This window comes from Epinephelus moara, chromosome 8, assembly GCF_006386435.1.
Source record: "Epinephelus moara isolate mb chromosome 8, YSFRI_EMoa_1.0, whole genome shotgun sequence".
NCBI lineage: Eukaryota > Metazoa > Chordata > Actinopteri > Perciformes > Serranidae > Epinephelus > Epinephelus moara.
Window position 1 is genome coordinate 32,667,893 of NC_065513.1, and position 24,636 is coordinate 32,692,528.

The following is a 24,636-nucleotide window of genomic DNA, read 5'->3' on the forward strand; positions in this document are numbered from 1 at the left end:
ATAAAACAAAATAAAATAAAATAAAAATAAAATTGAATAAAATAAAAAAAAATGTGCATTGAATAAAATAAAAGTAGAATGTGCATTATACTACTAATATCTTAAGATATTAAAATGTTAAAATAAAATAAATAATAAATAAACATGAAATAGATAAAATAAAGTAAAATAAAACAGATTAAAATAAAATACAATAAAATAAAAGATATTTCGTCACTGTGTCGAGGTTCTAAGTGTGACATTTAACTACAATATATACATCAATAGGATATACAAGAATAGAATAAGATCAAAAATTAAACATTCATTCATGAGATGCAGCTGAAAGCTCCAGGAAGAAAAAACTTGAAAATGGACCTTGAGTTAAGAATATTTTGTAGTTCTGGTACATATGTTGAGCACATGTAGACAGTTTCCATAAGTTTCCATAAGGTGGCGATGTAGAGCTTCAGTCCCACTAACGGTAACCACAGAAGAAGATCACTGCTAGGTTAGCTAGCAGGCTACCTGTAACAAATTGAAAGTTTAGATAGACGCGAGCATCAAAATGCTGCTCCAGACGGTCAGACCGTGGTTGCTTCGTTGCAGGAGTCTACCTACGGCTTGCACACGGTCTTACTACGCCGATAAAGTCGCTCGACTCGGGTCTCAGCCGGATAAACAGTCCTCTGAATATCAGGTAAGTTAGCATGTTGCTAACGTTAGCTAGCCAAACTGTACAACTGTACAAGCTGCTAATGTCAGCGTTAACTATTCACCTACAGAGCTGACAGGCACGTTTAAAGCCACGCTGAGGTCAGCTCATGTTGACAATGATTAAAACTCTAGTTTATTTAACTGTTAGTTCATTAAAGACGCAGAGGTGAATTATAACTAGTTTACTGATAAGAAGAGGTCAAAACCTTGAGCTCTCATGGTGCTCAGCTAAGGTCTTAGCATCATCACACCAGTCAGACAGCTGCACTTACTATACACCATTTATCCTGCTTTTCAGTAGTTTGACACATGTCAAGACAGGTCTATATGCGACTCTAGGTCCTGTTGGTTATTTATTCCAGTCTGTTTGATGGAGTAAAATAGCACTTTATATGCGCCCTAGCCTCAAGTCTTTGCCTCTCAGGTAATCCTCATTTTTACAGTTGGGACTTCTGTAGTGGGACTGTATACAGTGCAAACAGTGCATCTCTGTTGTATGGATACTAGAGTGGCAAGCAGCAGGGTCTCTGCCCAACAGTTTATCTGATAGGAAGTGACATACATAAAGGGTTAAATCTACCATAAACAATACCTAACACCAGAATATACCAGGAAGCATTATTAAAATGTAGAAAGTTTCCAAACCAATGTAGGAGAAAATGCAAATTAGGAATACTTTTTCTTTATTATTGGTAAAGGTTTTAATGCTTACGACTGTCAGGTTGAAGTTATAATTTAATAACGTTGGTCATAAGGTGCATCAGTGTAACCACAGGTGTAGATTTTAGAACATTTGCATTTGTGTCCTTGATAAAAACATAAAAGGAGCAGAGGAGTTTTACTTTGACATAATCAAAGACTTTTACATTATAAGTTGATGTAGAGCAGTTGTTTTTAAACTTTTTGTGCACACCAAGGGGCAAGCCAAAATCTCAAGGCACACCTGTATCTATACCTGTGCACAATAGCTTGTGTAACGTGTTACATAAGACAATAAAAATAAGGAAAAATAAGACAGGTTGCTTTCGTGTTACTGTATACTGACAGTTTTGTTTCTCTTAACTTTTGGTGGTAGGTCGTCTTCACAAGTGCTTTGTTGTAATTTGCTCTGTACAATAAAGTAGTCCATTGTCACACACACGGCTTTCTCATCATCTCTCTGACTGGCTGCCAATCAGGACTTTTGATGTGTCACTCACTTATAAATTGCGAACGACAACGAATAGGTTCCCCGTGAAGGTTTATTAAACTAAATTAAATGACATTTTTTTAGCTAGAGTATTAGGAAATGTGTGCGCACAACTAACTGACACAGTCAATTAAAAAAAAGCATTCATGGCTTTTTGTATAGGCCCAGTTGAATATTGCAATAATAATGTGTGGCTATCACAATATCCCATGGCACACCTGGATTGTTGCAGCACACCATTTGAGAACCACTCATGTAGAAAATGCACAAATTAGTGTATAAAAATTCATCAGAAAGCAAGGAATTAATTGTTTGCTGCTGAAAATTCTCTGGCGGAGGACCCCCAAATCCCCTGTCTCATATGTGTTACCCTCAATGTTGAAATTAAATCTTCACTCTTGAGTGTCACTGTTGGTACATGGTGTTCTCATTCATCCTCACTGATGCAACACCAAAAAATATCACTTGATGGCACCACAGGCACATTTTCTTAATGTTTCTAGCTTGCAGAAAGATGAGATAAAATACACCAACATAAGCATGCTTATTAAGTGATCATGTCGCACATTAATTCAGTGTTGTTGAAGATATGTTCTTGACCTTTTTCATTTTCTCTTGAGAAGTGCAATTTGTGTTGAAGGGGTAAATGGTCTAAGAGCCGACTTTAACCATTTAATTAGCTCCATAATCACGACTTGCCCTGTTTTGTAACAGGAAAAATACTGTCATCAGTTGAAATTATACAACATGACAAACAACACAAATGTCTGTGTATGTTTTTCTTGTTTTTTAGGAGAATTATGAGCGAATGAAAGTTCTTGTTGATGAACTGCAAAGCCGGACAGAGAAGATTAAATTGGGTAGGTGCAAGCATATGCCAGATAACACACTACACTAAACTTATTGTAAATTCACATCACACATGTTTTCATTCCAACATTGCAAGTGTCAAAGTTGAGTCCATATGAGTGATGAAAGTGTTGATAAAACACATTTACTTACCCCTGTCTGTCCTAAAGAAACTGCTCAGGGTCCGCCTGTAGATAAGGTTTTAAGGGCCTAGGTTAAAATCTTTAAAAACTCTTACACATTGCCAGTCACACTTTTATTTACAGTAGATATTTCAGTGTGGTTACTCATCTAGTTTTAGTAGATTACAGTGTGTAGCCACAGTGAGTTTCATGACAGTTTATATAACAGAGATTAAAGTGGTGCATACATACTAAATGTGTAGCATAGGTTTAAAGTTTGGATAAGCATCTAAACTTAGACACATGCTAATCAGTTGAAAATCAACACTGGACCATCCAAAGTTTTGGCAAATTATTTGATAACATGCTGTTAATTTTTATTAATACAGGTGGGGGAGAGAAAGCCAGAAGACTTCACACTTCTCGTGGGAAACTGCTGCCTAGAGAGCGTATAGACAGGCTGCTGGATCCAGGGTACAGTATCATCTTACATCTTTGTTTCAAAATTCATGGTTGGCTCATACCCAGCAGACTAGATGCAAAACATCTGTAGTTCTCTGGTTTGATGTCATTACAAAAACTATGGCGCAGGTAGTTTTAATATCTGTTGCTGTACATATTTCAGAGAACAAGGGAAGAAGGATAGCATTGCTGTCATCTTACTGTTAACTGTAGATCCCTAAAAAACAACAGACATCATGGTTTCATACTCAAAACTTTGGACATCTCAATTGCAAATAGGTTGTTTTAAATTGAACATTTTCTTGCAGGACGCCTTTCTTGGAGTTCTCTCAGTTTGCCGCATATGAGCTGTATGGAAAAGAGGAAGTCCCAGCAGGCGGTATACTTACCGGGATTGGTCGGATTTCAGGGTAAGTGCTACAAACAGGCAGATATTTTTCTACAAAATAAAGATTTTTTTAAGTTACTGTCTCTGCACCTTTATATCCAGAATAACAAAATCCTAGATTAGATGCAAAATATTCAAATATAAAAGCCTATGATAATTACATGGGGTGTTAATTTCACCTCTCTGACTTGTAATTAGCTTTTTGTTTAATTTGATTTCCCTCGAGTACCCCAGGTGCAAATGTCAATGTTTTCTTTATTTCTCATAGGGTGGAGTGTGTTATTGTTGCAAATGATGCTACTGTCAAAGGTGGAACGTACTTTCCAGTTACTGTGAAGAAACACCTTCGTGCACAGGAGATCGCCCAGCAGAACCACTTGCCGTGCATTTACTTAGGTGAGTGTTTTTGTATTTGTAAGCGTTTGGTGGAACAAAAAAACGTTACTTACAAAAGGGGAAAAATGAAAACGTTCACTGCTAGAATTAAACTTAACAGTATAAAAGTCATGCTCGAGAAAAGTCGTTTTGTCACCGTTATTTATTAAATTCAATCACTTGATCAGCCCGGTCTCCTCTGCAGCTGTTTCAAAGTTAAATAGCCTTGTGGGAAAAATCTGTAATGTTTTTTGTGTTTGTTTGTTTGGGTGTTTTTTCGTTAGTGTAGACTTGGGACACTCAAGAACGCCCTTGGTGAGGCTTTCAGGCTGCAGTGCATCATAAAGAGGAGACTGTGTGTCTGTAATACAGCCAGAGGCCAGATGTTAATATTAATCACTGAGTTTCCTAAATATTCTGATGTTCTTGACTCCTTTAGTGGATTCGGGCGGTGCCAATCTCCCCAGACAGGCTGAAGTCTTTCCAGACAGAGATCACTTTGGACGCATTTTCTTCAACCAGGCCAGGCTGTCCTCGGAGGGAATAGCACAGGTGATGCTTAGTAACAGTGCGTTTCACATTGATTATATAACACACATAGCAAGCTGAGACTCCAGCTAAGATAGCTCTCTATCTTTTACTGTGGTCTATTGTTGTCTGGGGTTTGTTGTATTTGAAAAAACAACCTTGCATTGATTCATGAATCAGTTCTTAGAGGCAGACAGGTTGACTGAAAAATTGTATTAGAGAGAGCAGAGGTGGTAAATTTAAATGAACTGCACTGCTGTAGGTTGTTCATCTTTTCATTGTCTGGAAGCGACTAAAATCTATCTTGCCATTGACTAGTGAAGAAGAGACATCCTTGTGTTTAGAAACAGAACAAAGAGAAGTCAGTTTGTGTGAGAGCTGATAAATACCACGGGTGCTGTAGAGTCAGGTCCTACTCTCACCTCTCTCCAGTAGACCCAGCAGTTATAAACACGGCTGAACTAGTGTAGTGTTGTCAACAATATTGTGTTACTGATACATATCAGTGCTGACTGTTTGAAATGGTTTAAATACTGATTTGTATCGGTACATCAGTACCAACTGCACTTTTTTTGCTCTCTTGTTGTCAATGGTTACAGTCTCTATTGATTCCACTGTTGTGACAACATTAGTTTATATAACTTCAGTTAACAGAATGCTCATTTATTCATTAATTAATAGTAATATTGTCGCCTAATGATTAAAATTGCATAGTATTTGAGGTTTTTTTTCTTCTGTGGCATTTTTTCCATTAAGGTTTTCCCCATCCCTATTTTGTACCACCGTCACATTTGCCACTAGATTGCTGTATGACAAATTTCCGAGTCCACTTGCCAGTGCCCATTACATTGTTGTTAATCATATTGACAATTTAATCCTTTATTGAAAAGGCCCCGTCAGGACAGAGCCAGGACAGAGTGTAAAATCAATACTAAATCTGAATTGCTACCAGTGTAATCAAGTGTGAAGCTATAAACTTTCTTGAAGCTAAGTTTTCCTTAGAATAAATTTGTTTCATATTTTTTGCATAGAAATCAGCCATTCATTGATATCAGAATTTCCGTGTCTTGCCAGTCTTGGATGAGCATTGTTGTGATTAGATTTTCTCTTGACCCTTTCAGATTGCTGTTGTGATGGGCTCCTGCACTGCTGGAGGAGCGTACGTACCTGCCATGGCAGATGAGAGCATCATTGTGCGAAAGCAAGGAACCATTTTCCTCGGAGGACCTCCACTGGTAGGATATATCTTCGTTGTTACATTGTATGAGAATAGGATGAAAGTTGGAGCATCAATTTGGCTCAGAATCCTGTCAGTGGATTGATGCTTTGCAAACTATATATAGGTTTTTCCAACGTCTTAAATTAAGCACAAGAAATAACTTATAACTAGCTATTTTGTTAAAGCTGCACAGGGAATAGTGGCCAGGTAGCAGACGCTTCTTGAAAATGCTTCACTGACACTGTGTTTGTTGTTTGTGCTTGTTTAAGAGTCTGTGTGCTGTTGTATTTATAGGTCAAAGCTGCCACTGGGGAGGAGGTTTCTGCAGAGGACCTTGGTGGTGCTGATCTTCACTGCAAGTATGAAACATTATTTTTCATATGTAGCATGTATGGGTTTTTTCCTCATCTTTCTGCCTTTAGAGAAATGCTATTCACCAACTAAAACATCATTAGTAACACCTAGTAACATCTGACTTTTGTATGTGATGGGAAAGGTTACAATCGGCATTCACGCCCGGGTTAAATGACTCTGAAGTAGTAACAGGTATTTATCAGCTCTGGCTCCAATTTGCAGTGATGGGAATGTAATGCTTGAGTGAATGTGCTAATTTTAGCCCCTTTACTGGGGATGTAATAACGCACTGCCACAAAATACTGTCCATCTTCACCCAAGCAGCACTCGAACATTGTTCCAAATCAGTCGACACCAAGTTTGAAAGGGACACTGAATAAGTAAGAGATCTATAAAAAGAAGTAACGACCGTTGCATGTCACCAGCCTCCATGCTGCTTTCTACTGTTTGCTAACCTGTTTTCCAGACTGTCCGGGACATAGAACGTGATATACCAGTAAAAAAAACAAAAACAGAAAGGCATACTCGTCTGCAGCAGAGCCGTGTACAAGGCTCTTATCTCATGGCAATGGGAAAGGAAAGTTGATAGCTATTTTTAACCTGTGTAGATGCGCTAATTTTGGTGGTAAAGGGGTATGAGTTAGATCAACATTCTTGATAAATCATGACAAAAAAGTGGTACAAATATTTTCCAGTGGTGCCATTTACAAGCCGGGTTTACACACAGAGTAGGTTCTCCTTTTTGAATTGTAAGTCATAGCTAATACAGTAGTTGCGATTAGTTTTTCACTTCAAAAGGAGTGTAATTGTGTGCACTTCACATTTAGAGGCTATTGAAAAGCAGCACTGATGAGAAGAATAATTCAAATTCATATTTTTCTCAGGTCAAAATGTTTCTGACACGAGAAGACCTGACTGGGATCGAAACGTTGCTGATTTGAATAAAATTGTGGTTTGAAGTCAGTGTGCAGAGATGACTCTTTTCATCATCTATAGCCTAGATCTCAGTATTTTTTATAGCTCAACAAACTGTCAGAAAAGGTCAGCGGTCCACATTTACAGATTTGAATGCTGTGGTTTTTGGAAAAATAAGGACTAAAGTAAAATAGAAAGCAATGGATTAGCACAGACTAAATATTGAATTTTGAATGTTGACTATCTGGGCATAATGTGCAGTGTGGACGCACATCTCTCAGGAAATAATAACCACTGAGTATTCAGCCAAGCCACATTATAAAGAGTATTTTATGTTTGAAAATGTGGAATAAACGTGTTTTTTTTAGACCTTACTCTCCTCTGTATATGTCTGCTTATTCGTAAACTGACAGATGGAGGAAACTGTTTTAAATGTGGGAGGATTGTAGTGGGAGCACCGGGGGGGTCAAGTGTGACTGTATGGTTTACAGTTTACATATCTCAGTGGTCAGGTAGGAGGGCCCCAGGGAGATCAGGACAGGCTCTGCTTTGTCACATGATTATATGCTGTTGACATTGATGAAATGCATCACACACTTTTATTAGTGTCATTAGTTTTCTAAGTAATGATTTATGTGCCGTACTGATGTCACAGTGATCGATTTGTTGCTTATTTTACAGAAAATCCGGTGTGACAGACCACTACGCTTTAGACGACAACCATGCGCTCCATTTAGCAAGAAAGGCTGTGAGGAGCCTCAACTACAAGAAAAATATCGAGGTCAGTCCAATTACGACAGTTATCAAAAATTACCTTTAATGGTCTGCCGTGTTAAGCTGTCTGTGCTTTCTGTTGACGCGGAGTCTTTTGTGTTTTTCAGGTCACCACAGAGCCTACTGAAGCCCCGCTCTACCCTGCGGATGAACTCTATGGCATAGTCGGAGATAACTTGAAACGCAACTTTGATGTCAGAGAGGTAGTTGCTCAGTTTCCTCCACATTGTCTCAAAGGGGCAAGAAAACAAAGTTACAGGTTTAACTTCAAGAAAAAAATGCTTTATATATATCCACACAAACATAGCAACACTCAAATCTAGATTATTTTTAATGAAATGATGAGGGGTTTATTAATAAGCTACAACATGTTTCATTCAAAGTGATTCCTTAACTCCACTCAGTCATCTTTATATATAACTTTGCCACAATGCTATTTGTCTAATGCGTATTTAGCAAAGCACTGTCATTGATTAAATTGATTTGTTTTAATATTACCACTAGAAAACAATATTTATAGAACATATACACACTTCACACCTCTCTTTTATGCTAAGGATTTATGAAAAGTACAAACAAACCTGGCGTTTACAGGTCCAGACTGCACTGTAAACAATATTTAGCTGTCAGATCTCTCTGTCAGCAGCTGAGTCGATAATGGACAGCAGGCATCAATCACTCAGTTTTTTGCTCTCTGTGGCAGTGCTTGCCAGATGTTCTCATTTGGTTTAAAGCCTGTGCCTTTGATTCTTGATGTAGACCCAGGAGCAAGAATTAGTGCTAACTCCAGAGATGTCAAACTGTTTGTAGTGTAGAACAGTATTGGCAGTCCATTTAGGAAACAAGATCAAGCAGCTGCTCCCTCTTTACAGGAGTTTTTCAACAGTAATAGGCTTTTCAACACAGGGCGCCCCTAAATCACTTAAGGTAAATCACTGCAGTAAAAGTTGTTTAAAGTAAGAGTCTGGTGATTTTGTGTAGTTTTGTTTTTGGAAACAGTTCCTACAAAAAGACCAAAACCAACAATGAATTAATCCTACTAACAAGTATTGCCTGTAGCCAGATACATCAGATACAAAAGCTATTATATACACATCAGTGCACCACACTGTTACACTGGGTGACGTGTTCCTTCATCACCATGAACACAGGCATTGTAGTTTATATTGAGTTAATTGAACGCACGCCCTCCTGCTGCTATAAATACTCACTACCGCCATAAACGTGGCTGAAAATAGTCTCCAACAAATACACTAGTAACTTCTGTTTGAGGCAGCACGGTGGAGCAGTAGTTACCATTGTCTGGTGACCTGTCCGGGGTGTACCCCGTTTCTCGCCTAATGTCAGCTGGGATAGGCTCCAGACCCCCGCCACCCCTAACAGGATAAGCAGTTATGGAAAATGAATGAATGAACCTGTGCTTGAATAACATTTGCTAAAGATGGCAGTGTCCAGCTGTTGGAGGAAATTACTGAGCTTTTTTTTTTTTTAAATAAACTATATATTTGTGGCATATTTAAAAGAAGTTACATCTTCAGTAAGAACGATTTGACTTGGGGCTATAGACAGGGTTCCCACAGTCATGGAAAACCTTGAAAAGTCATGGAATTTTGTTGTGTGAATGAAATGAATAGTCACAGTAATCTTCCATTGATAAACTTCCACATAATGCAACACAACGTGAATTTATTTTCTGTAGCTGTCGACGTAGCGTAGTTCTAAGATGCACCAGTGTGTGATGTTTTACCATGGCATATGTTTCTTCATTTTCTCCCCACGTTCTGTCACTCCCTCCATATATGCAGCTAGGTGGTGTTATGTTTGAATAGACTTTGAATCTGACATGTTTGATAAATAGAAAACTAATGTTTGACATCATAATTTAACACGTAGGGTCATAAATTCCATACCTTTGCTATGCCCTGCCGTTTTAAATTGTACAACATTTTGGAGATGGAGCAATGTTCGTGTTTGTGGAAATTTTATGATACATCCTTGAAAAAGGTTTTAAAATTTTGTCCATGAAAATGTCTGGTAACCCCATAGAGCTGCAACGGTTACTGGATTAGCTGTCAGCCATTAAATTAATCGCCAACTAATTTGATAATTGAATGGCTTGAGTTAATTTTTAAGAAAAAAAGGTAAAAATTCTCTGATGCCAGCTCATTACTCCTCTATGACAGTAACTGAATATCTTTGACTTTGAGAAACACCGATTGACATTTTTTACCATTTCCTTACAATTTTTAAACTACACAACTAATCAATTAAAAGAGAATACAACTGACAGATTAATTGACAATTAAATAAGTGTTAGTTACAGCCCTAATGATAACAAAAACATAATACCACCAGCCTTAAGGCCTGTGCACACTCAGTTGTTTTGTTTTCCATCCATAATTGTCGCAAGTCAAAAAAAAAGAAAGACCTCACATTGTATGAATCACATTTACACGCTGACTCAAACATTCGTCTACCATTAAACTTTATGGAATAGGTTCGATTTTCTGTGTTTTTTTTTTCATATTTAGAGAATTACTTGACCAAGAAACTGAAAAAAAAAGTGGCAGCAGGAAACATTCGCATTAGCTTACTTTAATACGTCAGATAGTAAAAAAATCAGATGGATGATGACAAGGAAGAGGATGTAGACTGCACGCAGAGAGGGAGAGTGACTGTGTGGAGATAGAGAGGGAGGACAGCTCAGCCCCTTTACAAGCGGTGGTAAATGGAAGACGCCAGCAGAGAGTCGTGAAACAGAGGGAGGTAGCCCACTGGATAGAATCATGGAAGCAAATGTATCTTTACATTTTGTCTCGTATCGCGATTTTTGCCACAAATAGATCAGTAAAACCTACAAAACACGGTGTGCAAGGTTTCTGTGAGTAAGATTATTTTCGGATGACGGATAAACGAAAAGAAAAAGAAGACTCAATGTGCAAAGGCGTTTACCCTGTAACATGTCAGAATATTACGGAAGCGTATTGCATTCACTTGATAAATAAAAAAAGCCCTGTTTTTCAGAGTAATTTTTTCTGTTTTTCAGAGTAATTTATTTATTTTCCTGTTTTTTTTTGGTATAATTTTTTCCCTGTTTTTCGTGNACATGTCAGAATATTACGGAAGCGTATTGCATTCACTTGATAAATAAAAAAAGCCCTGTTTTTCTGAGTAATTTTTTCTGTTTTTCAGAGTAATTTATTTATTTTCCTGTTTTTTTTGGTATAATTTTTTCCCTGTTTTTCGTGGTAATTTTTTTTCCTGAACGAGGAGACGAGATACTTCAAAATCTCACAAGAAGCTCCCACCTGGCACCTGCAAGTGACCCCTGCATCTGTGGTGACACCTGCTCATGGATGTATTTTGCATCCATGCTCCTGCTCCTAGACAGTTTCAACTACAGGATCAATAAGGGTAAGGCACGTAATTACCTTAGCTGACAAATGAAGTATCTCGTCTCCTTGTTCAGGAAAAAAAAATTTACCACAAAAAACAGGGGGAAAAAATACCCCGAAAAACAGAAAAAAATTAGCACAAAAACCCCCCAGAAAATATTACTCAGAAAAACAGAAAATATTACTCAGAAAAACAGAAAAAATTACACCAAAAAACAGAAAAATAAATAAATTACTCCAAAACACAGAAAAAATTACTCAGAAAAACAGGGCTTTTTTTATTTGTCAAGTAATTGCAATACGCTTCCGTAGAATATAGAGCTTAAAACAAACAAAAAAACACTGCAACCTTGTTTTGCAAGTCTTGTCCATTTCCTGTCTATAGTCCAATGTTAGCTTTCATAATTTTCCTCTATTCCCTTGATTGCAGGTCATCGCCAGAATTGTAGATGGCAGTAAATTTGACGAGTTCAAAGCTTTCTATGGAGACACCCTTGTTACAGGTTTGTGAAATACATCTTTTTCCATATCTACAACCTGAAAAAAATATGCTTAAATTATGGTAAATTTTTCATTAAGTTGTTAACATTTGACTCTCAATATGTACCTGTTCAGGATTTTCAAGAATATTTGGTTATCCTGTCGGAATCATCGGCAACAATGGAGTCTTGTTTTCAGAGTCTGCAAAAAAGGTAAATATCCTTCGTACCTGGAGATGACTTAAACGGTAGAGTAAAAAAATTCTCTGAAGAATAAATATGGTTTTTAAAACTATCTCCAGCATCTTCACAATGTTATTAGAAAAGCAAAGATTTGCCTCTGGCTTCTCAGAACGTTCAGACTCATGGTACGGCTTTGATCCTGCAATATTGTGAACAAACAGGCAACACCTGTGTAAAGTGTAAAAAGCTAAGCCTCATGATCTTGTGGAATTTTCAAAGGAGTAAACACTGTACTAGCAATGTGTCTCTCTAAATGTCAAGGACTTTAAGTTAATACTGAAGCACTTCAGAAAGTATTCTCCACAGAGATTTGCTGCTTACAACAAATGGTTCGTACTGACCTTTCACAGTCAAGGCGACGAGTTTCTCTCATACAATAAGCTCTCAAATTGCACTTGTCTGGACCATCTCAGGAGTGCTCTGATGAATGGCATTGTAATAACATAGCATTTAGAAACCATGGACAAGGGACAATCATAATTTTCATTCAATATAATTCACTTAATTTGCAAGCCAGTCTGCCATGAACATCTGAACTTTACACGGGCTTAGGAAAGATTAGAAGCTGAATTTGTGATTACAGACTAATGCGTTTTTCAAACACCTTTTGAATTAGATTACAAGCTTGACCAGAAAAAAAAACAAAAAAAAAACCTTTCTTTGATCCATTTTTTGTGAGGTCTCAATATGGCGATATGAGCATTGGTTTTCTCATCAGTGTAATCGCAGATGAAAGGGACTGACACAGTGCTTCAGACAGACACAGATGTGGAACAGACAGGCTCAGAGAGCACATCCAAGAAAAATCAATACAGCACCTGCATTTCGAGATGCATTTTTGAGACACGCTGTCATCACTTAAGACATGCCCAGGCTTCTATTATGCTAACTGTTAAATTGTTAAAAGCTTTTCCCCAGGTGTTTGTGAAAGGGAGAGGTAACAGAGAAATGATTAGATTTCTGTTGTTGTGTGCACATTTGGGAGCAAACTGATGAATCATTTTTCACCAAGTGACAGTTTCTAATAGGCAGCCGTCTTTCACGCTGTCTCCAACTTGTGTTTACGCTTTTTAATGCAAGGCAGGAAGCTTCACTGAAAGAAAGCCAGCAGAGGTAACTGCCAAAATAAAGAAAACACCTGAGTAATTCAGCAATACAAAGTATATGGAAATGAGGTGTCTCCGCATAGTGCACAGTCTTTTGTGCTTGTTTTCCTGTGCAATAGCTCTTGGCAGCTTTTTGTTGTTTGGTGCATTTTTTCTGGCAAGGCTGAAGGCCATTCGGCTCTTTCGTATTCAAAGTAAAATCTAGCGAGTACAAAGCCAGTGTGAAGCCGGATGACCTCCCTCCCAAGTTGATAAATTTCTGTCCTGACTGGTCTCAACTCAGATGAGGATGCTGACAAAGGTGAGGCCAACTGCTCACAGGACACACACTAACTGAATGGTCTGACGAACATGAAGCAGCTCTCAATTTTATACTTAGTTTAATTTGGCCTTTCAAATCAGCCCGCAGCTTCTCCAGAAGTTTCTTGTGGAAGCACAAATTCCAGGTGTGATCCAGACAGTATAGATATATAGGTATAGCAACAGCCCAGGCAGCAGTTCAGCGTGTACACTTGTGTCCTTTAAACACAGTCTGTTTCTCTTGGAACAAGTTCTAATTCTGCTTAAATGTTAAGGTGCCAAGAAAAATAAATCATTCCCATCTTGTCATTTAATTTAAAAGTAGTGATAGTACATGTCTGTGTTTTTGTCCTCTGGGCAGTTGTTCTCTTGCAGTGGGACTTTAATGGATTGACTGAATATTTGAATTCCTTTCCAGGGAACGCATTTCATCGAATTATGCTGCCAAAGAAACATTCCACTTCTTTTCCTCCAAAACATAACAGGTCAGTGGGAATTCTTAATATCTGAGGTTTGGGGATTATTGACGTCTCAGAGTGTCTTCTGTTGTGGTGTGTTTATTTTCTCTTTCTTTTACTCCATCGCCTCGGTGAAGAGTGAAAACAATAATGAAGGGTGTTTATTATGATTTAAGTAGGTGCAGTAAGCCATCCTAATCCTGTACACTTATTGTCAAATTCAGCAAATATCTCCTTATGGTCCACTAGCTGTCCGCTGTGTGTGTGCAATGAAAAAAATCTGGTGTTCATAGACAATTCTAGCTCTGTAAATGGGAAACAAACAGAGTGGCTCGGAGTGAGCTACAGAGCACGACTAAAGCCAGTTAGCAATAGGAGGGCATTCCTGCTCATGTAAAGGACAAGGGAAACGCCATAAAGAGAAAGGCAGCAGGACTGATGGGGTGGCTGATGGAAGCACTGACAGGAGGGGTGTATTTTCATCAACAAGCTCTCTGAGGAATCACTGGCTCCACCTTCAAGTAACTGAAAACATCATGTTAATTTTGTGGCTTTTATTGGGATCTTGAGCCTGGACTAGTATTACCTGGGGACCTCATGTGATTTGTAATAATTGCGGAGGTCGCCGCCACAAATTACCTACCATATTTTACCAAACACAGAGGTCATGTGATAGTGTGAGTGCTGTGCAAATTAGCTTCTCTGTGATATGGGATCGTATTTAGGTTTTTGTTTTCTTCATGCCTCTGTCTCGGTCAAGAAATATGGAGGTTGCATTATCATACGTGCAACTGGACTTGCTTGAGTTTCTTGAAGACGTTTCACCTCTCATCCAAGAAGCGTCTTCAGTTCTAAATGACTGGTGTGGAGTCGCAGGCTTTAAACTCTGTGTGGACGTGAACCCTTATAGAGTCGTTAAGGTCTCATGTGAGTCGTTGACCCGCCTGGCCGTAATGTGGGGTAAGATGGGACCAGGCCTGATTAGGTGTTAAGTCATCTGGAGAGAGATCCCAAGACTGCATTGTAGGTGGGAGATAAGTCGTGTCGCAGGCCACCTCCTCTGTTTAACGATGGTCGTTCTGACATGTTGCCAGTCCATTTGGGAAGAATGCCCTTCAACTGGTACGGGAATTTGAAAGAACATCAAGGATTCACCAACGTCTCCATATTTCTTGCGCTTTCTTGGCGATGAGGATTCCATCTCCCATGATGCTGCATATGCATGATCCTGCATTATGCTCAAAGAGTGGTACTTTGTGATGCTGCAGTAGTGCCAGCCGGGGTAGTAGCGAAGCGCCTCTTGCTACTTTCCTTCGGCTTCTCAATCACGCAGCGCTGGCCGGGCTCTCAACGAAAACGCCAAAGAAAGGAGTGATATATGTCCCTTGCTGGCGGATGTACTTTTAAGATGGCGAAACGTTATGGAACCCCCCAAACAACTTACCTGCCCAATGTACAAACAAATCCGAAATTCTCCTTTATGAGAATAAGTCAGATTATTGGTGGAAGTGATAATACACCAATGATGACATATTTATGGATGCAGACATCGATTTTTGCCAATAAACAACTGAAAGGATGCATTAGCAATTATAAATAAAGGTTTTGACAGCAATTTGGGTGCAGGAGGCTCATCTCGCCTGTATGCAGAAAGAACACGCTCAAATCATTTAGGAGAGCAAAAACTAAGAAGATAATGAGATGGATGATATGACAACGTGTGGCAGAATCGGTTCTGTTTGTTTAACCACATTAAAAATGAAAAAAAAAAACAGTTAACGTTGTACGTCACATGTGGTGCTGTGTAGCGTTTCCGTGTTGTGTAGAGTGGAGTTACAAATGACTGTGGTTAATGTCGGTGGATTTAAGTAAAATAAAACTTAGCTTATCCCTTGTAAAATGTGCCGTATGACACAGACGTGTGGGGTTAATTTCTAAATCACATGAGATCCCCTGGTAATACTAGTCCCGTGCGAGTAGGGCTTAAGGCACCTAATGAACCCTGTATTTAATACAAGCTGGTAATCACTCACTGCAAAGTCATGTGTGATAAAAAACAAAGTGATGATATCACAGTTTATATTCAGATGTGACAAGATGTGTACATTATTCTTCAACATTTTTTTCAGTTCTTGCTGTTTGTCATTGATCATTTATTATTTACCACACAGAGTCAACCCAGTTTTTATTTGTAATCTCTCCCCTTCGTCTTTATCTTAGGCTTCATGGTTGGTAGAGAATATGAAGCAGGAGGAATTGCCAAGGATGGAGCTAAGATGGTAACTGCAGTTGCCTGTGCCAATGTACCCAAGATTACTGTTATCATTGGTGGCTCCTATGGTGCAGGAAACTACGGCATGTGCGGCAGAGCCTACAGGTATGAAGAAGTTAATGAAAAGTAAAATAAGACAGCACAGGTAGCATCACGAATGAACAAAATAGAAGCCCGGCCAAGGCCTAATACATAATCATGAAGATAATTGTGTCTGAATTGTTCATGTATTAAGCGTACTGCGCATACTGTTGAGTATGTAAAATAATATGCATCAGATACCATTGGATTTTTACACTCAGGTGGAAGTGGCCTTTTGTAACAGCGGAAGCTTTTAGATTTAAACCTTTTCAATGCTAAAAACACATTTAAGAATAAAACATCCATTTTAATTAGGTTTCTGACACTGACTATGAACTCCTCGCCTCTTCATCCATCCACAGTGTCCCCCAACAGTACTGCTTCTATAGGAACAATGAGATGCAGAGAATTATGCGATAGTGTCTAGATCTACAAAAGGCTTTATGCAGCTTTTCTCACATATCCAGTCGTACCACATGAAGACCAGTAAACGGGATGTGTGCCTCTGCATTGTGTGCACATTCATACCTGTTATTATAGAATAGAAAAAGACAGACAGACACAAGCTTGTTGTCTGATTTAATAAAACATAACCTTATGTCTCATTCAGGCTTTTCTCCTTTTTGTTTTCCATCAATTTAAAGAAATAGTTCACGTTACATTTAAATACAGACGATTTAGCATTTTGGAAAATTTATGCTCACCTGTGGTTGGCCTTTCTGAATTATTTAGTATTCCCTAAGTGGTACTTTTTCCCAGCCTAAGGTCTCATAAATCATGTTTTCCTCTGGCTGTCATCAGATTATTACACTATTAATGGAATATTAGATCTTCATTAATGCAGGTTTCTGTTGATTCTGTGATTCAGCTGACTCCTCTGGCTCAGCAAACTGGAGCAAATTGACACTTCCCTCTTTTCCTGCTCACAGCCCTCGATTCCTGTACATGTGGCCAAATTCCCGTATCTCTGTAATGGGCGGCGAGCAGGCAGCCACTGTCCTGGCCACCATCACCAAGGACCAGAGGGCACGCGAGGGGAAGGAGGTAACGATTCGCATTAATCATCCCGTCTGTGCTTCACTGGAAAGGCTCAAATTAGCTTTTGTGGATTTGCTGCCAAACGCATAAACATTATGAAAGACACTTTTCTTTCAGTAATGGTTTGACATGGCACTTATACAAGGATAAAATTATATCAGTGTTAAGTGTTACAGTGATGACTTATCCTGAATAGTGCAGTCATCAAACAGCTGTAATTAAATTGTGTCAGGTATGCTGTTATGGGTGTATTAAGAGTGCATTAATAGCTTCAGAATGAAACCTGACATCAGTGCCCTGATGGCAGGCGTTTCAATCAGCGATGTGTAAGATGGTTTAACAATGTGTGGCATTAAATATACCGAAAATTAAACCAATCATTAGTTCCCTTTTTAAATGCATTTCAAATGTAGTCTTTTTTGATGTAGACACAGCTAGGCTTAGCGAATACTGCAGAAAAATACTTGGCCTCCACCCACGCACCCCTCATGTAATTGTACTTGTACTTGTAAAATGTGTAAATACAGCAGCTCACAATACCACTGTATGGCAGCCTGCCATTGAGTGATACTAACCAAAGTGAAGCAGTCGGCAAACTATGCTGTTTTAAATTGCCATGAGGACGAGTGAAAAATAGTTCCTTTAACACAAGCGATTTGATAAAACATCTAAAGAACCAACATGACACAGAGTTCAAGGAGTTTGCTAATGCTAGTGGGAAACAGCAACAATAAAGTTTGCAGCAAACCTTGGAGAAGTGACAACCAATGGGCAGTAAAAATAACAAAAGCTGTTACCCAGTGCGATGCTCTTCATGGCCAGCTGCTGTCAGTTGTAGATAATATAGGATTTTGATGTCTTCTCAGTGTTATGTTACTAGAGCGGAAATATAAGATTCCCAGCTGTCGCCACCTCACAAAAAATAGTAACAAGTTACCTGGATGTAGCTGCAGTATGTGTGTAGCCCTTGCCCTTGAGTTATTTAAGCTTACCTCATTTATAAAGTAACTGCATAGAACATAGGGTGAGCTAGTATTTAACATGTGTAGCCTTTAAAGTCCCTGTTGCTTTCCTTAATCTCCTCCCTCCTCCCCAGATTTGTGACACACAATGTCTATTGTGTTTTGTGTGTTCTTGTCTATTTTATTTCAGAGCTTGCCAAAGACGAATTTCTGTTACTTGTGACAGACAATAAAGGTTTATCTTATCTTATCTTATCTTATCTTATCTTATCTTAAACATAGCTGCACTATAAGTAAAGATAAACACTCCTATACATACATGTTTGACAGCCCTGTAGCGGGCTTTGCTATTGGTTTACCCCGCCGAGAGGTGAAAATGAAACATGTTTTCAAAGTCATTGATAGAACTGTAATGGTATTAGTTACCCAAATGTAAATACTTGTACTTTTACTTGGTGGTAAAAGTGGTATCAGTGCGTCCCTACAGGCTAGTTCACATTACACGATTTTCACCCTGATTCTGGGTCGCAGAGACTATCGTAATCTTTTGAGTGTTCATACCTGGCGACGTGTGTTTCTGTCATCCGGAGTCTCGCCAACTGCGTTACGACCTGTGTGTACACACCACAAGATTTCTCCACTGAGCCCTCGCCGAGAGAGTCCCAGATAACGCGATGACGTCACCAAACTACGTATTTTAACTTGGAGACGACACATCGTAAAGGCATGGATATTCTTCCCAGTGTTGAATCAGATCTGCCTCCAGGGCCTGGGTCCAAACACAGCGCGCCCCCCCGTGATCCTGTGGATGCCGCCATTGTTGGTGTTGCTTGCCGGCATGAAATTTAGTGACCCATGTTTGCCGTATAACAGGAGATATCTGGATAATATTAGGGATGCACCGAATATTCAGTAACCGAATATATTCGGCCAAATATTGCAAAAAAACACACATTCGGTATTCGCTGCAATAAGTGAAAAGCAAGGCCGAATAATAGCGGCGTGTTTTGATAACGCAATCAAACAGCGTGCGGTGACGGAAGGAGTAAAATGTCGGCAGTGTGGCGATATTTTACTCCATCCGTCAACGCACTCGCATTTGTGACTAAAAATTTGTGACAAATTTTTATTTCGGTGCATCCCTAGATAATATATAGAGTGAAACAGGATTAGAACTTGGAAGATGTTGTCTTCAACCAACATACAGTCTGCACCCAGTTGCCAGTTTTATTCCTTGTAGCTATAACTAATGTAGTCTGATCCAACAGCCTTGCAATGAATTAAAACTTAAAACTTATTATGTTCAGTTTTGGTGACCTGTTTTTAGAAACGTCTTGATTCAATTTTCTGGGTTATTTTGGAGGCTGCAGTTGCTGTTGAATTATAATATTTTATAATGTTCACAGTAGTCGCCCCCATTTATGTCAATGAGGATGGACTAAAAGCACTGAAAAGCTTTTCAGCATTGACTCTGTGTTTTCATTATTTTTTATAATTTCCACAAGGATCCAAGCCAAGGAAACTAACTCCCATGGCAAATGAAATGCTGAAATGTGGTTTCAGCTCTGCTTTCCTCTGTGCTGTGTACAATTCAGACAGCCTTGAAAATGCTTTGGCACAGAGGTCCTTATTGCCTAATTCTGCATTTAAATGCACACGACTGTAAACTTTTTTTTTCCTTTCAGCAGATACCTTTGGCAGACCTATGGAGCTAATACCTCTGTTTTAACAATGCGTTCACAGTTCACAGCAGAACAAGAGGCTGCCATGAAGAAACCAATAGTGCAGCGGTTTGAAGAGGAAGGCAGTCCATACTACTCCAGTGCTAGGTGAGCTTTGGTCATGACACATCATGCTGTGTGTCTCTCTCTACAGCAATGACTCAATGTCAGTAAGTCACCGCAGTTAAACCACCAAGAGAAATGTTCTTCGTGGAATAACAATGTTGTGCAGAGGTGCAACAGGCCATCAGCATTTGCTTCAAATTTATTTTTAAATCATTTCAATATATCATGTTATCCTGCTTTTCCATGTCATAAGAAAGACTGTTCATGCATGAGAGGTGATGCTCTGATGTGTTTAAAGCGTATTTCTACTCCATTAGATATCCTGTTGTTCTGCTAATATGAGCCATCTTTGCTTTTCATTAAGTCCTGTGGGCNTGCGTGCGTGCGTGCGTGCGTGCGTGCGTGTGTGTGCGTGTGTGTGAGCAGAGCACATATCAGATGATGGTGTTCTTACATACAAAATATGCACCATGTTGGAAAATAGTGTGTTTAAGTTGCAGTGCAGGGAAACTATTCAAATTTTAAACACCAGGTAGATTTTTTTATTTAATGGGTTAGGGCCTCACTTTTTAAAATTTTTTTTACAGTAGTGTCCTAGCCAGCATATTGTGTACGACAAAGAGGTTTCAAAACACACAACACAGACTTACAGTGATTTAGATGAACTTAAAAGAGAATAATCAAGATTCACAAAGCAGATAAGATGAAAAGGATTTTAAAAAGACAAAATGCCAAGATGTCCTATATGAAAATTGTCAAAATAAATGAAGGATTTGTGACGCATTTTTTCAGAGAAGGTAGTTTGGTTGTAAAACAGTGACTGTAGAGGATGTCAACGTATGTCATGCTGTGTGGGATGGGGGTGCCATCCTTTTGGTACTCTGTTATCTCTATTACAAAGTGTGTGCACTCAGTACGAAAACAAGATAGTTTACAATGTCCAGGTTAGTGAGATAGTGCATCAGGATCTGTAATCCAGCATTGGGCCGCCAAATCATATGGATCTATGTTGTTCATCATGACTAGTTTGGCCAAATACTGTAGCTTGGCCCACAGTAGCAGGCGCAGGTAACACAGCGCGTCCTTTAAAGAACACTTTACTAGGATTGCCCCCAACTAAGAGTTTTCCTAGTCGACCAATAGTCGTCATTTAGGGCCATTAGTCGTCTAGTCGCCTGCATGTTAATAATACTAATTTAATTATTAAATGATACATTTTGGGCGGGGCAACACAATGGTTTGAGTTGAAGGTGTGAGAAAGAATAGTATCAGTAACATTGTTAACACTGTGCTACATTACAGAGAAATACAAAACCGTACTAATGAACCTTCATTAATATAGGCCTATATTTTATCTACAAGTGCACGTCACACACTGAGCGAGCCGCCTGTTAATGACGCTGTGGGCTAATGGGCATGTAGCTACTTCCATGTTTCAGATGATACGCCATGTTTGTAGTCGACCAATGAAGATGAGTTTACATATCACCTTGGGTTCGTCCTTCACCTTCTCAAAATGATCCCACACTTTGGATTTCCTGCCCGACATGTTATTAACTAGCCTGTGGAATAACCGCAGGTACCAGCCCTGGAAATTAACCTGACTCCTGTCTGACTGCAGATTGTGGACACTTCCTGTGTCTGTCCTTTCAAACAAAATTCCCACATGGTCCAGTCTGATAGGTTTTGATTTGCTTTAACAAGGCGCAGCTCCTAATAGAGTTTCACATTTGTTTTTTTGGGTTGTTGTTGTTTTTTTCTGTGACTAAGCGACCAATGAACATTTGGTCGACTATTAGGGGGCAGCCCTACACTTTACACACTGTGACGTCAACTTCACATCCTCTGGTATATACTTTAAGTACTGTGCTGGTATTTCTTACAAAGAAGCTGCAAAAAATATTTGAATTAAAGATTATAGCCATTAAAATAATATGCCAGTGTCACAATTATGGTAACTGATAATAGAGAGAAAATTTTAACCTTGCAGTTAAAAAAAAAAAATGATACAGAATCCTTTTTAAAACCTCTACAAGTGTCACAAGTACTTCAAGAAGCTGTGTAATGTGCACTTTAAGAATGTGGTGTCTTTTTTTTTTTTTTTTTCCACAGACTCTGGGATGACGGGATTATTGATCCAGCCGACACGCGTATGGTTTTGGGACTGAGCCTCAGTGCAGCGCTGAATGCACCAATGCAGAAGACACGCTTTGGAGTGTTCAGGATGTAATGCTCGTGTAGCTTGCACAGGTGCAGATCTGCCTGTCACAGTTGGACATGTACTGTACTTACGATAGTCTTTGTAGTTTTACTTGTGTCACCAGATTTAGAGCAACAAACCCTGAAAAAAAAGAAGAAAAATCACTGAAGTAGAATCACACAACCTCGGATCAATGGGGAAGTGATTGGATGGTGTGCTGTTGTTGTGGGATATTTCCACTAATGAGCTGTGCCTTAACTGTTACTATTCCGGTGTAAATGCAAACTGTACCCAGCTGTTTCCTTTCTTTACCGTCGTAGTCCGATTTTTTTAAATCTAATCCTGTAAATGATGAATTTAAAAAATATGAAAAACCACAAGTTGCTATCTTTTTGTTCTCAGTCCCTGATAGAGGAGTATCAGACTAAAACAGTCTTCATAAGGGGGCGCTGTTTAGCTATAAATATCTGATTGGCCACAATGGGATGATAGAAGCAACCTTTTTCAAACTAAATGCCTTTTAGATAACATAAAGGTGTTCTGGTGTTCCCAGAGGAGCTGGTGTGAGGAAAAACATACAGTTTTTAAATGTCCAAGCTCCATGCAATTATCTCTGTATGCACACTTTCAGTAAAATCTCTTGTCAAGAGACACTGGTGGGGTTTATTATGCCTTCTGAGCTCGCCTTACGTTTGCTTTTCATCTTAATAATTGGGCAAATATTGTGTTATAGCAGGCGGGAATAGGATGTAGTTTTACAGATCGCATGCTGCAGGCAGAGTGTGCTGTGTACCGAAGCTGAGCCACCGAGGAAGAGTGCTTAACTTTACCAGCTGGCCACCCCGTCCTTCCCTCCCTCCCTCTTTTCCATTTTGTCCATTTATCTCTTTAACTGAACATGCTGCACACAGTTGGTATGCTCACATATTGGTATAGACCATCTGAGTTCACTTTGGCAACAAGTTCCATTTTTCTCCCCCCTCTATAGGACTTTTAGTGGCCGGGGATTAGGTGCAGCAGTGGATTTGAATGTTTGAATGCCTTCCTATGAAGCCAGCTGGGTAAAATGCTTAACTTGAAGCCGTTCATGCTCCTCTGTGTATAACTGTGGCTGGAACACTGAGGCTGTGAAGAGCCTCACCTTAGGGAAAGGCAGAAATAGCTCGGTCCATGATGTGCATGAGCGTGTGTGAGTGTGTGTGTGCGCCACCCACACACACACACACACATCCTCCACCACCTCCTACCACCAGTTTTTAAAACTGGTTCGCTGGTAATGCTTCATCTTGTTCCACCAAATGTGACTGGGATCATTACCAAACAGCATGAACCAGTTTTAAAAGTTTGGATTTTATTGAAGTAGGAAAAACTGGCCAAAGACACTGAGCTCCTCTGATTCAGAAAAGTCTTTTCTCAGTGTTGTGTCACAGTTTTTAAGCTACATTATAAAAGAAACAGGCGGCAGAAACGTAGCATGTCGAGCAATCAGGGGTGTTTATAAAGATTTATAATTCAACTCAAGATTTATGGCCTAACCTTTCTCTCTGACTGTGGCCGCTCTTAATTGCAGTAGTAATCACTCACTGGGTGGCCTCCTTTTTACAGAAGGACGAGGGCGTCCTTTTGTCTTGTCACACTATCTGGCAAGCTTTTGATTTGATGTCAGGTATTTTGGCTTTGAGGTTGTACGCTTCACAACATTCACAACCTAGAGGATGACAGCCCTCTCCAGCATGCACTGGATTAAATGGCAATCAGGTTGCCAGACACACAGACAGATGCTCTCATTAACAGCTATGTGCAGTCAGTGTGTCCAAACTTGGATGTCTTAGGCATTAGGTGATTGGGGGGGGGGGGGTGAGGAGGGACGAGGGACGAGGAGGGACTTCATCCCGCTTGTTAGCAAAATCCCATTATCCTCCTTGTTAGCAAAATGACCAAAATGTGCCCTTGTTGTTAACCTGCCATTCTTCCTCCTTATAAGAAATTAACAAATGTGCCAACTGGTATTAGGACTAAAACCCCAAATGCATAAAGTCTCGATTCAAGAGGGTCAAGTGTTAAACTTGGCACTAACCCTCAGAGCACCACAAGACTTTTCCCCTTAGAAACCCATTTGTGTCCATGTTGCATCAACGCTGTGTATCTTTAAAGTGCCACTGCATTATAGGGACAAATAGTGTCTACAGCCAAAGAAGGACACACCAGGCTGCTTCAATCAGACACAGTGGAGCTGTATTCTAGCTGAGCTGATGATTGCTGCATTTAATGGCGAGGCCAGCTGTACACGATGGATTGCTACGCGTGGGTCGTGGTATCCAGGGCATCTGACAATCTATACAACTTTGAAGGAAACTTAAGAGCAAACTTTGACCGCAGCCAACTATATGCTATCAACATTCTTGCAGTGTTGTTTCGTGTCCTCATCAAAGTGACGGGAATGT

The 24,636-nt window shown here is 39.4% G+C and overlaps 1 protein-coding gene across 1 annotated transcript; it reads left to right on the forward strand.

Moving 5' to 3' along the window:
- The first annotated feature begins 456 nt into the window (after positions 1-456).
- On the forward strand, positions 457-22,845 carry mccc2 (methylcrotonyl-CoA carboxylase subunit 2). The gene is made up of 17 exons (XM_050051422.1): positions 457-679; positions 2,679-2,745; positions 3,246-3,330; positions 3,627-3,728; positions 3,975-4,102; positions 4,521-4,633; positions 5,731-5,844; positions 6,123-6,187; positions 7,779-7,878; positions 7,979-8,074; positions 11,697-11,769; positions 11,882-11,958; positions 13,813-13,879; positions 16,073-16,229; positions 17,135-17,249; positions 19,949-20,034; positions 22,105-22,845. The coding sequence occupies exons 1-17, from the start codon at positions 548-550 to the stop codon at positions 22,220-22,222; spliced, it is 1,695 nt and encodes a 564-aa protein (XP_049907379.1). The 5' UTR covers positions 457-547; the 3' UTR covers positions 22,223-22,845.
- Positions 22,846-24,636: the final 1,791 nt, after the last annotated feature.